Consider the following 13212-nt stretch of genomic DNA (forward strand, 5'->3'; position numbering starts at 1 on the left):
AAGATGAATGAGCAAGCTCAAGTACAGCAAAATGTCTGCCAGCCTGAATAACAGAACACTTGAGTTCTTTATATCAGTTTCTATAAAGGTACAGTGTACTTCTGGTTTTAAAAGAAAAGTAAAATTTCACCTGTCAACCTCATCTCTTGCAACAATATCTCCTTTCTTCAAGGCTTTGATGGCAAACAGTTGTCCTGTCTTTTTATATTCCGACAAGAGCACCTGTTTAAAAAAAACAGAAAATCTTCATACTGTCAAAAGTTAAAGTGCAGTGACAACAGAGAAGTGTTGCTGCTCGCTTGAAGATGATGGAATCCATTTTGAAAGGAGGGCAGAGCATGGAATTAAAGAAGATCACTGTAACCAGTTAAATTGTACCATACAGCAAGTTATATGAAAACTTTATTGCTTTCTGTTACTGATCCTCCTGCAGTAATAAAAGCTTTTACTTACATGATTCATCTAAGCACTTTCATCTAAACCATTGTTAGTAGAATTTCAGACATGATGAGGTGGCCTACAGGAGTGAGATAGATCAGCTAGTTGAGTGGTGTTGCTGCAACAACCTTGCAGTCAAAATCAGTAAGACCAAGGAATTGATTGTGAACTTCAGAAAGGAGAAGTCAGGGGAACGTGCACCATTCCTCATCAAGGGATCAGAAATAGAAAGGGAGAGTTCAAGTTCCTAACTGTCAACATCTCTGAAGATCTACCCTGGGCTCAACATATTGATGCAAATACAAGGAAGACACAACAGCAGCTACATTTCATTATGAGCTCAAGGAGATTTGGTATGTCACCATAAACTCCAGCAAATTTCTGCAGTTACACTATGGACAATACCCTAACTGGTTGCATCATTGTCTGGTATGGAGTGGCCACTGCACAGTATTGGAAAAAGCTGCAGAGTGTTGAATACTCAACCAGCTCCATCATGGAGAATGAACAGGCTAAAAAAAACCATGAATGCTACCTCACTCGGCCTATGCTATCTATATGTCTATCTACCAATACATCTATATACATAGATTTCTTATTGTAATATATAGGCTTTTTATTTCTTGCATTATAGTGCTGTCACAAACCAACAGATTTCACAACAAATACCAATGATGTTAAACCAGATTCTGGGTGTTTAATGGATCAAACACTAAAAATGTCTCCCTCACCCACTTTTGCACTAAGGGCTCTAGTTTCCCTAAATTCCCCAGGTACCCATACATCTATTCAAAATCATTGCAGCAGGACTTGACTGGTTCTCCAAATGGTGTGTAGTTTGGATTTTTTAACCTTCTCATCGCCAAACCTGACCCCTAACTAACTCTTACCAGAATAAAACTGACCCCTGAACTAATTACTGCCAGAATACCACACACCTTTGCACATGTGATTTGTTTTCTCCCTGTCACCATTTAAAAAACTGAGATTACTCAGCAACCACTTTATTAGGTACACCTGCTTGTTAATGCAAGTATCTAATCAGCCAATCATATGGCAGCAGCTCAGTGAATAAATGCATGCAGACAAGGTTAAGAGGATCAGTTGTTGAAGTTCTTGTGTCAAGCATGAGAATGGGAAAGAAATATCATCTAAGTGACCTTGACCATGGAATACTTGTTGGTGCAAGGCAGGATGGTTTGAGCATCTCAGAAACTGCTGATCTCCTAAATGTTCACAAACAACAGCCTCCAGAGTTTACACAGAATAGTGTAAATCAAGCAAAACAATCCAGAAATCCAATTTACGCTAGTTCTATGGGTAAAAACACCTTGTTAATGAGAGTGGTCAGAGGGAAACAGCCAGACTGGTACAACCTAACAAGAAGGTGACAGGAACTCAAATAGTCTCACATTACAATAGTGATACGTAGAGGAGTATCTCTGAATGCACAACATGACTAACCTTGAAGTGAACGGACTGAAAGACCACAAACATATACTCAGTGCTCACTTTATTAGGTACAGGAGGTACCAGTGAGTACATATGCATTGATTATATGTCACAACAATAAACTTCAATATTCTTGAAATTTCGGACATAGTTTCACACACAAACAGACCCTCTGATTTACAAGGTAGTGCTGAACCAACTAAATGCCAAACTAACCGCTTCTGCTAACACAATGTCCATATCCCCCAATTCACTGCACATCCATGTGCCTCAGTGCCTCTTAAACACCTCTGTTGTATTTGCCTCTACCACCACTCTCGGCTGTGCATTCCAGGCTCCCATTACCCAGTATAAATATTCTTTTTCAACATGAGATGCAGCACAGTAACAGGCCCTTCCGACTCAATGAGCCCATGCTGCCCAGTTATATCCATGTGACTAATTAACCTACCGACCCACGTTTCTTTGGAACAGAGGAGGAAACCAAGGCAGCCAGAGCAAATCCATGTCATCACAGGGATAGCATACACAGCGGTGGGAACTTGCCCTTGTCCTTTGAACTCATCCCCTCTTACCTTTAATGTATGCCCTCTGGTATGTTTCAACCCAAAGTAAAAAGATACTGGTTGTCCACTCCATCTATGCCTCTTATAATGTTATAAGCTTCTACCAGTCTCCTCTCAGACCCTACGGCTCCAGAGAAAACAGCCAACATTTGTCCAACTTTTCTTCATAGCACATTGGAGAGGGATAGAATCAGACAGTATGAAAAAGTATTTAACTGGGAGAGGGGAATTATGATGCTGTTCAGTGGGACCTTGGGAACAGATGTACTCAGGGAATGGAAATGTGGAGATTGTTTAGGAACACCTTGTGGGGGGGGGGGGGTGTTAGATTTGTCCCAATGCACAAGGGAAAGAGGGTAGGAGTATAGAAACCATGTTTGATAAGAGATGTGGAACATCTAGTCAAGCACCAAACCAGAAGTCCCTACAAAGGACTGAGAATGGCTGAGAGAATCATAGGGGTCTCCCTACCATCCATTGGGGACATGTATCAGGAGCACTGCATACTCAGTGCCCTTAGTATTATTAAGGATCCCACCCATCCCTCCAGCGTCCTCTTTGACTTTCTACCGTCAGGCAGGAGACCATGATGCATAAAAACAAGAACGGTCAGGATGGGAAACAGTTTCTTCCCTCAGGCCATTAGGCTTCTGAACTCCCTGCCAAATCACATTCAAAGTCTCACTGGTTAATCTATTCCGTATCTTACGGTACTTAATTTATGCACTTTAGTTTGTTATTTTTGCGAGATTCATCTGTAGTTTTTAATCCTTACCTTCATAAGTCATTGTGTTATGTGTACTGCTGTGCTTTACACCCTGGTTCAGAGAAATGCCTCATTTGGCAGTTATACATGTATATGGTTAAATGACAGTAAACTTGACTTGATTTGAAGAAGAAATAAGTTTACTTAAGATTTAGGAAGCAAAGATCATTCAGGGCTCTAGAGAGTTACAAGGTAGGAAGGAGCTTAGGAACGTACATACCAGAACTAGTTGAGGACTTGAAAAGGCTTTGGCACATAGGATTATGGAAAACCCACAAAGCATTCCACACATATGTGAATAACCAGAGGATGACCAGAGTGAGGGCAACCCTGATCAGGGATAGAAGAGAAAGCATGTGTCTGAGGTCAGGGGAGGTAGGGGAGGTCCTTGATGAATATTTTGCTTCAGTATTCACTAGAGAAGAACCTTGGTATTTGTGAGGACAGCATACAAAACAAACTGATATGTTAAAACATGTCGCTATCGAAACAGAGGAAGTGATGGAATTTTTGAAAATTGTTTGGACAGACAAGTCCCTGAGACCAGATGAGAAACAAAACAAGTTATTACAGGAAGCAAGGGAAGAGACTGCTGCACCCTTGGCGATGATCTTTGAGTCCTCAGGGGCCACAGGAGAAGTACCAGATGATTGGAGAGTGGTAAATGTTATTCCTTTGCTCAAGAAAAGGAGTAGGGATAACCTTTGGAATTCCAATCTAGTGAGTTTTACTTTGGTGAAGGGCAAGCTATTGGAGTGGATTCTTAGAGTCAGAATTTACAAGTATTTATAACATATATAACAATAACAGCACAGAAACAGGCCATCTCAGCCCTTCTAGTCCATGTCAATTGCTTACTCACACCTACCTGCACTCAGCCTATAACCCTCCACTCCTTTCCTTTCCATATACCTATTTATTTTTTTTAAATCTGTTGAAGCAAAGTCTGATTAGGCATAGTCAGCATGGCTTTGTGAGCAACAGATTATGCCTCATGAGCCTGGTTGAATTCTTTGTAGATATGACAAAGCACAATGATGAAGTAACACAATGGACATGGTGTATAGTGAGACTTTTGATAAGGTTCTCCGTAGTAGACTCATTCAGAAAGTCAGGAAGCATGGGATCCAGGGAAATGTGGCTGCGTGGATTCAGATTGGTTTGCTTACACAAGGAAGAGGGTGGTCATAGATCGAGCATATTCTGCCTGGAGGTCGGTGACCAATGTGGTGTCCTGCAGGGGCTGATCTGGGATTCTTGCTCTTTCCAATTTATTATAAATGACTCGGAAGTGAAAGGGTGCATTAGTAAGTTTGCAAATGACATGGAAGGTTGGTGGAATTGTGGATGGTGTAGGCAGTTGTCATAGGATACAAGACATTGATGGGATGCAGAGCTTGTCCGCCGAGGTAAAGGGGGTTGTGTTGGGCATCTCAAAGAGCATTAAGGTGGATAAAACCCCAGGGCCTGATGGGGTATACCTCAGGTTACTGAAAGTGGCAAGTGAAAAGACTGCTGGGGTCTTGACCAATACCTTTGTGTCCTCGCTACCACAGGCAAAGTCCCAAAGGACTGACAAGCAACTAATATTCTATTATTCAAAAAGGGAACCAGGCATAATCCTGGCAATTATACACAGGTGAGTCTTACATCAGAGGTAAGGCAGTTACTTGGGATAATCCTTAGGGATAGGATTCATAAGCATTTGGAAAACCATGGCCTAATTAGGGAGAGCCAGCATGGCTTTGTGCGGGGCAAGTTAATGTCTTACTAACTTGATTGAGTATTTTGACACACGGAGATGAGAGGGATTAATGATGGTAGAACTGCAAGAGCTGCAGACGTTGTCTGCACGGATTTTGGATTTTGGAAAGGAGTTTGGCAAGGTCCCTCTTGGGGCGCTTGTCCAGAAGACTAAGATGCTTCGGATCAATGGTGAGTTGGATATTTGGATTCAGAACTGGCTTTCGCATAGAAGATAGAGGGTAGTGGTTGAGGGGACTTATTCTAGCTAGAGGTCTGTCGTAAGAGGTGTTCTGCAGGGATCTGTACTGGGATCTCTGCCATTTGTGAGGTATATAAATGGCCTGGATGAAAATGTAGATGGGCAGTTAGTAAGCTAGCAGGTGATATGAAGATTGGTGGTATTGTGAATAGCAAAGATGACTGGCCAAGAAGACAGCAAGATGCAAATGTGGACAGAGAAATGGCAGATGGAGTTCAACCCAATCAAATGTGAAGTGTTACACCTTGGTAGGTCAAATTTAAAGAACCAATACACTGTTAAGAGCAAGACCCTTAGGAGAGGGAGTGGGGAAAAAGGAAAGGAGGAGGGGCACCAGTGGGAAAAGATGTGCAGATGAGGAGAAGAGATGGGGTGAGAAGGGAACCAGAATGGAGAATGGAAAAAGAGAGAAGGGGAGGGGGAAGAAATTGGCAGAAGTTAAAGAAATCAATGTGCATACTGTCAGGATGGAGGCTACCCAGATGGAACATGAGGTGCTGTTCCTCCAACCTAAGTATAATCTCATCATGCCCGTAGAGAAAGTCCATTAGAATGGGAATGGGACGTAGAATTATAATGAGAGAACCTAGGGAAAGACTGTCTATTGTGGTGGCTGGAGAGAAAGTGCTCGACAAAGCAATATCCCAATCGATGTCGGGTACCGTCAATGTGAAGGAGGCTGCACTAGCAGCACCAGATACAGTAACGAACCTGACAGACTCATGTGGAATGACTGTTTGGGGCCCAGAATAGTGATGAATGAGGTGGTGTTGGGACAGATGCAGCTTCTGATGCACTTGCAGGAATGAGTGCCACAGGGAAATCGGTAGGAAAGAATGAGTGGGATAAGGGAGTGATGTCGAGCAATCCCTTCAGAAAGCAAAGAGAAGAGGGATGGAAAGATGTGCTTAGTGTTAGGATCCCATTGTAGATGTTGAAAGTTAGAGAATGATGTGCTGGATATGGAGGCTTATGGTGTGGTGGGCAAGAGGAACTCTAAACTTGTTATGGTAGCAGAAGGATGGGGTGAGGGGACATGGCAGGAAATGGAGATGGAAGGAGGAGGGCATTTCTGATGCTCTAGAATGGAAAGTGTTAACCTGAGAACAGATGAGGCAGAGATGGAAGAACAAAGAAAAGAGAATACCATTTTTGTAAGTGACAGAGTGGGAAGCGATATGGTCAAGATAGTTGTGAGACTTAGTAGGTTCATAAAAAAATATCAGTAGATTGTCTGTCTCTCGAGACAGACCAAGTAACTTTGAGGGAAGGATGGAAGTTGGAGGCCAAGTTGAAGAAATTGATGAGCTCAGCATGGGTGCAGTCACCCAGGGGTGGAGATGTCAGAGACAATGTGGAAGATAGCAGAGATTTCTGTAGGGCACACAGAAATCCAAAAAGGATTGACAGCTGGCCATCTCGGTGCTGCCCTCTGGTGTTTTCTCAGTGGAAGTACAAGCTGGACCAGGAATTTAACATTAATCTATAGTCATGCCACTCAGGGACTCTTGTGCTATATATTTTTTCCTTCTTTGTAGCTATAAGTTTTTTGGAAATTCTAACCACATGTGTTATTTGTGCTAAGTGTTATGTGCTAAGTGCTATGTGTTATGTGCAGTTGATAATATGTTTTACATCTTGGCCCCGGTACAGTGTTGTCTCGTTTGCTATATTTATGTATAGTTGAATGATAATTAAACTGGAACTTAAAGCAACACCAAAGCAGTCATCAGTGTAACTTAGAAAGAGTTGGGGCACGTTACCAGTATAGGCTTGGAACATGGATTGTTCCATACAGCCAACAAAAAGTCAGGCATAACTGGGGCTCATGTGGGTGCCCATGGTTACATCTTGGGTTTGGAGGGAGAGCAGCCAAAAGCGGAATCGCTGAGTGTGAGGACCAGTTATGCCAGACGGAGGAGTATGGTGGTGGAAGGAAACTGGTTAGATCTGCAGTCCAGGAAAAAAAAAAAGAACTTTAACATCTTCCTGATGCAGGATAGACGTGTATAGGGACGAGGCAGCCATATTAACTTTCCTAAGCTTTCCACACTCTTGTAGTTTGTCCTGCTCTAATTTATGTAAGGACTGCAAGGTCCATATGAAAACTTGCCTATAGCTATTTTAAAGCTTACATTGTGTTGTCCAAGTTCTCCTAGTGAAAGGTCAGTCACTTGGCCAGATCCATTACCCAACACCAGGTCCAGTACAGTCCCTCCTCTTGCTGAAGAGCAACATACTGATTTAAGAAACCATCTACATACTGATTTAAGAAACCCTCTTGGATGTACCTTACAAGTTTTGTCCATCTAAACATCTTGGACTGAGGAGGTTGCATCAATATCAGGAAATTGAAGTCACCCACAACAACTGTGCTGTTCTTGAACCTTTCCTCAATTTACCTGCATATTTTTCCTCAATGTCCTGGTAGCTACTGTGAGGTCCAGTTATTTAGTGATAAATCTGAATTATTCTGTTTCATACCGGCCAAACACACCCTGAACTTCAAGTAGCATGGGTCAGCGTGCCCTCACATGCTGATCCATGCACAATGACTTCTCTTCCTGCTGCTACCTCTGGTGTCCCTGTTCAATGTACTTTATTGTTTCACAAGCTGTACGTCAGCAAAAACAGTAGCTGCCTCCTGCATCCCTTCACAGTTCATGCACCTGGTGAGTGAAAAGATGTTTTTAAACAGATTCCCACATTAATTCTGACAACAGCTCTTACCCTTGCTTCAATCACTCACCTCTCATGTGTTGAGAGGCAAGATCTTGAGATGGAGGTGGTGCACACAGCTCAGCACCTCACCAGCTGTAGTGACATGAATGGGTTTTCAGGGCTGTGAATGCCAACAGTTTTCAACATTCATGGCCCAGCCCACTGACATTCAGGATCAGAGGAGTCTTGTACTCTCGGTCGCTTCACGCCACGGAAACCAGCATAAGTATAAGGCTCGGGACAGACTTTAACTTTAACTCATGTTTCCTTGCCGTTTAACTCGATGAACACATGCTCAAGGACTAAGCTCAAAGCTATCACGAACCTTTGAAAACCACTTCCCATATCTCCAGGTTGGTGAGACAGATATGAAATCAATAAACAGTTGACGATTCAGGCTGAGACCCTTCTTCAAGACTGGAAAGGAAGGGGATTCTGATGAAGGGTCGTAGCTCGAAATGCCAACTGTTTATTAATTTCCATAGATGCTACCTGACTTGCTGAGTTCCTCTAGCATTCTGGGTATGTTGTTCTGGAGTTTAAGATCTTGTGTTTAAGATGTGAAATCAACCACCTTTGGTCTAATTAAGAAAAGGTTACTTAAGTTGGGATTGGTTTATTACTGTCACATGTACCAAGTTACCGCGCAAAGCTTATCCTGCATATTGTTTATACAGATTAAATCACTACATGATGCACTGAGCTAGAATAAAGTAAAACAATAACAATGCAGAATAAAGTACAAAAGCTACCAAAACAGTGCACTGCAGGTCTTAGAGACAGAGAATTTCAACTTAAGAGTACAATGATTGTAACTAGTAATATGTGAATCTGCAGGGAGCAGCTTTTAACAAGTCACCTTGCTCCAGCGTTTCAGACTTGGCACAAAACTTGTAGCAGTCACGGCAGTGATTCCTGTCCTTCAACATGCTTCTGAGATCTCGACTTCCTGACACAAGCATTTCAAGCAAAGGGGAAAAAAAATGACAGAACAAAATGTCTGCTAAATCCTCTAAATTCACCGAAGAAACAAGTGAACCAAACTTATAATCAATAGTGGGGACCTGGTTACAGTCACACAGCATGTCAAACACATGCCCCACACTATATTCCAGAAGCTAGCCCTTCATTCCAATTCCTCTGGTCAACATGTGCCTAAAGCCAACATCATCACAGACTCCTGGGAATCTCTGGGTAATGACCACTCACAGTAGAGATGGAGCATTTGGGATGTTAATTGACAATTTGGGACCCTGAGGCCTTGCAGTGCAAGGCAGGTCCCTCCTGCCTCATCCATGTAAATCCCCACATCAGCCTCAGCACCCATCTCAGAAACACAAAAATACTGACTAGAAATGAATCCATCCTTAAGCCTGATGATGACATCTCTTCTTCAGCTCCTGATCTAATATGTACATTCACCACCGTTCATTCCTCTCCAGAGATGTGGCTTCTCCTGCCGAGTTCCTCCAGCACATTTGTGTTTCTGTTCATCCACAACAATAACTTCCCCCCCCCCCAAGAACTCAATACACAGTCCTATTATCTCCAAGTTAATTATGCCCAAATTTCACCTTGTCCCAGCCTCAGCCTGGATCTGCTGAAATCTCTGTCCAGTCCCATCCCGCTGTCTTCCTCTAACTCTTCCGTATAGCCTGGCCTCACACAACAATCTATCGCCTCTGATTACAACCCTAATCACTTTATGAAATAATTTCTAATGCACTTTTCAATGTTAAGGGTGCTTTATAAGTGACTCAATAATGCACAAGGACAGATTTGCAAAAAGAACAAACTACAACCCAGTTGGAGTCCTGCCAAGTGGCTCTCTAACACGAGAATCCTTACCTTTCCAAAATGTCCCCTTCCCAGAACGGCAATGAATTTGAAATCGTGTAGACTCAACGAAGGTTTGAGAGGTACACTGTGTGGAGAAAGAGGAAACACACGTCATGCAAATGATGGTCAAAATCTAGTTTATTCTTTGTTAAGGAGACCATGACACTGGCACTTAGATTTAAATTTACAACTGCAGAAGTGCAATTTGAATGAAGAGAGATGGATGGATGGCACTGTTCATGTGGCACTTCAACTTTTTAATTTTGATGAGGAATTTTGCCTCCTTACTCTTGTCCAGTGAAGTTCAGATGTAACTACTTCATGGGTAAAGAGAGTTTTCTTAATTCCCCTCTAAAATCTGTCCCAATGCTCCAAGTTTTAATCCACGATACATTTCCAAAAATGGTACTTAGAAACTCAATTAAAAATGTGACAAAATAATCAATAACCACCCAAGTAAATACTAATTAAAAAGTAAGCTAAATTAAGACAGGTATATTAACTGATGTAGTTTAAATAGTATGTTGAGGAATGAACAAAGGATCAATTTTAGATATAATTTTGTGCAATGAGATAAACATTTAAAATAAAATGGCTGTTAAAGGGCGAATATTAAGTGACTGAGGACTGCAAGTGACTTAGTTCAAACTAAGCAAACTAAACCTAAGCTGATATAAAGAATGAGTTCACTACTATGGAAGATTGAAAATGACATTAAAAGTTCTGAATGGCAGTAAACAAACAACTATTACCATTTAGATTGGTACAATCAATGCTACTTGTCCAGCGAGTGTTGAGGAACAAAGGGCAAAGGAACCTTGATGTACTAGTCCAAAATTCCTAAAGGTGGCAGCACAGGTACTTATGGCAGTGAAGGAGAGGTATGTAATGCTGGCCTTCATTAGCTAGATTATAGGCAAAGAGCAGCAGAGATTTTTAGAAAAACTTTGATTAGGTCACAGCCAGTGTAGTGGTCGTCAATCTTTTTGGTTACCACTTCAAAAACAGAATCAACTTCATGAGACATGATCTCCTGCACACAAAGCCACACTGTCACTATTGCTAATCACCTTTTGCCTTTCCACATGCATATAGACTCTGCTTCTCAGAATTCTCTCCAGTAACTTTTTATCCACTAATGTAAGGTCCACTGGCCTGCTCAGTGTCCTTCTTAAATAATGGCACATTAGCTACACTCCAGTCTTCAATTACCCAATGTATAGCTAACAGTGATACAGGCCTCAGTGATTTCTTCCTTTACTTCCCACAATGTTCTCGAACACACTTGGTCAGATTCCGTGGAATTATTCACCTTTTTGCACATCAACACCACCAACACTTTGACTTCTGTAATATATGTTTCAGGATATCACTGTTCTCCTCCCTGAACTCACCAGTTTACTTGTCCCTCTCCTCTTTACCTGGGTTATCTCCCCTCTTTCTTTCATTCGAGATGACAGATCCTTGCCCGAAACATTGAATATCCATTTCCCTCCACAGATGCTGCCTGACTCAGAGTTCCTCCAGTGCTTTGTGTATTGTGCCAGGTCCCAACAACTACAGTCTCTGATGTCTATGTCATGATTATAGTTCAGCATCTGGTGTTCCAATGAAGAAAACTGCAGGCAAGCCAGTCTCCTCCCAAAGTTTTAACAATATCCTTGCTATCAGCCATGACAAGATCCTTGTAAATTCCCTTCACAGCTTCCTGGTTCTATCACATCCTTCCTGTAAAGTGCTAACGTAATGGTCTTTCTGTAGAAGCAGCGTTTGGGTTATGGTTAGAGATAAAGGATATTTTGGAATGTGAGCTGGGTTTTTGTTCGACATGAGATGAAGAGAGAAGACGCTGGAGAATACAGCCTGGTAGGGAGATGGTGATTCGATGGAGCTGGGCGGCAAGATCGACTGAGGATCAGTCAATTGAGCTCCAAATGGCGCACATTTGACTTTAATTACAATGGGCAGTGCGCTGTCTGTTGTTCCTTGGCACAGGGTTGCAAATTACACAGCATCCACACAAACCAGGGTCTGGGGTAGGAGAACCGTCTCAATCTCGTGGGTTTTACAGGACTGAAGTGTGCGCTCCCTGGATTTACACAGCTAAGGAAACAAGTGGGGTTTCAAATATATATACATATTTTAAATACCTTTATGACAGGGAATTTAGATTCAGTTAAGGTGGTAAAAGCCCAAACGTAAGATGCAACTTCCAGTCAAGTTTGAAGCTTGTGTGCAACTCAAGACTGCAATATAGTCTGGCATAGCCTCAGTCATATCAAACTGTTAGCAGTAGCACAAGCACAAACGCTTTAACAGGAACTTGACTCACAGTTATACTGCATGGCCCAATTGGCTCAAGCTGACCAGGGTACTCCATCCAAATGAGTCCCTTTAACCAGCATTTGGGCAATGACCTTCTAAACCTTTCCAGTTCATGTACTCTTCCAATTGTCTCTAGCTGTGATTCCACTTTCAGTGAACTATTGGCTTCTACTCCAAGGTCCCAGGTCCCTCGGTTCTACAACACAACCTTAGTCCTGCTGTTCACTGTGAAAGAGCTAGCTGGATTTGACCAACACCCCACACTTGCCTGAATTCAACTCCGTTTGCCATTCCTCAGCCCATTTACTCAGCTGATCAACATCTCCCTGTAATTTTTGATAACCTTCTTCAATATTTCTATACCAAGAATTTAGTGAATTAAGACTTATGAACCATGCCTTGTACATTCTTGTTCAAATCACTGAAACAGATGAGAACTCGAGGCACACCACTAGTCATAGGCCTCCAGTCCAAGAAAAAAATAACTTTCACCATCACTTCCTTCTTTCCACCATCCAACCAATTGTGTGAACAATTAGTCAGCTCTCCCTGGATCCCAGCTTAGCTCATCATGAGGAACCTTATCAATTGCCTTACCGAACTCCATATAAATCTCATTTACCACCCTGCCTTCATCGACTTTCCTGAAAGTTTCTAATCACAGGCATCAACTTTTGGGGAATGAGCTGACATGAGGAAGTAGTTGGGGCACATACAATCACAACTTTTGGACGGGTACACAGATAGGAAAGGTTTAGATAGCCGTGGTTGTTCTAAAGGCCACAAATGAAACTAGCTTAGACGGGCATGTTGGTCAGCTTAAACCTGGTGTTTCCATACTGAATGACTCTATCTCAGAGTAAATATGGATGGAGATTACATGTTAGCCTTACCAGCAACACCTACATCTTGAGAATGACAAAGAAAGTCCTCGGTACTCTACAACACCTGCACCCTGAGTATAACAAATACCCTCAAGTTACTCTGATTTAATCACAATGCAAAACAAAGATACCTCTGTTGTTTATCTTCTGTGTCAGACGACGATAAAATCCGCCTTCGTGGAGAAGCAGTTTGATTGACATCAGTCTCATTGGTCT

General features: G+C 42.2%; 1 protein-coding gene across 1 annotated transcript in view; it reads right to left on the minus strand.

Annotated features, from left to right (window-relative positions):
• pkn1a (protein kinase N1a) overlaps positions 1–13212 on the minus strand; it is a 139287-nt gene that overhangs the window by 39235 nt on the left and 86840 nt on the right. Inside the window, exons 13-15 of the mRNA XM_059992076.1 lie at positions 13128–13210; positions 9797–9872; positions 131–222 (exon numbers count right to left, since the gene is read on the minus strand). Of these exons, the coding sequence (XP_059848059.1) occupies positions 131–222; positions 9797–9872; positions 13128–13210 (251 nt within the window). The remainder of the gene's footprint in view (positions 1–130; positions 223–9796; positions 9873–13127; positions 13211–13212) is intronic.

The sequence above is a fragment of the Hypanus sabinus genome, chromosome 16 (genome assembly GCF_030144855.1).
Source record: "Hypanus sabinus isolate sHypSab1 chromosome 16, sHypSab1.hap1, whole genome shotgun sequence".
NCBI lineage: Eukaryota > Metazoa > Chordata > Chondrichthyes > Myliobatiformes > Dasyatidae > Hypanus > Hypanus sabinus.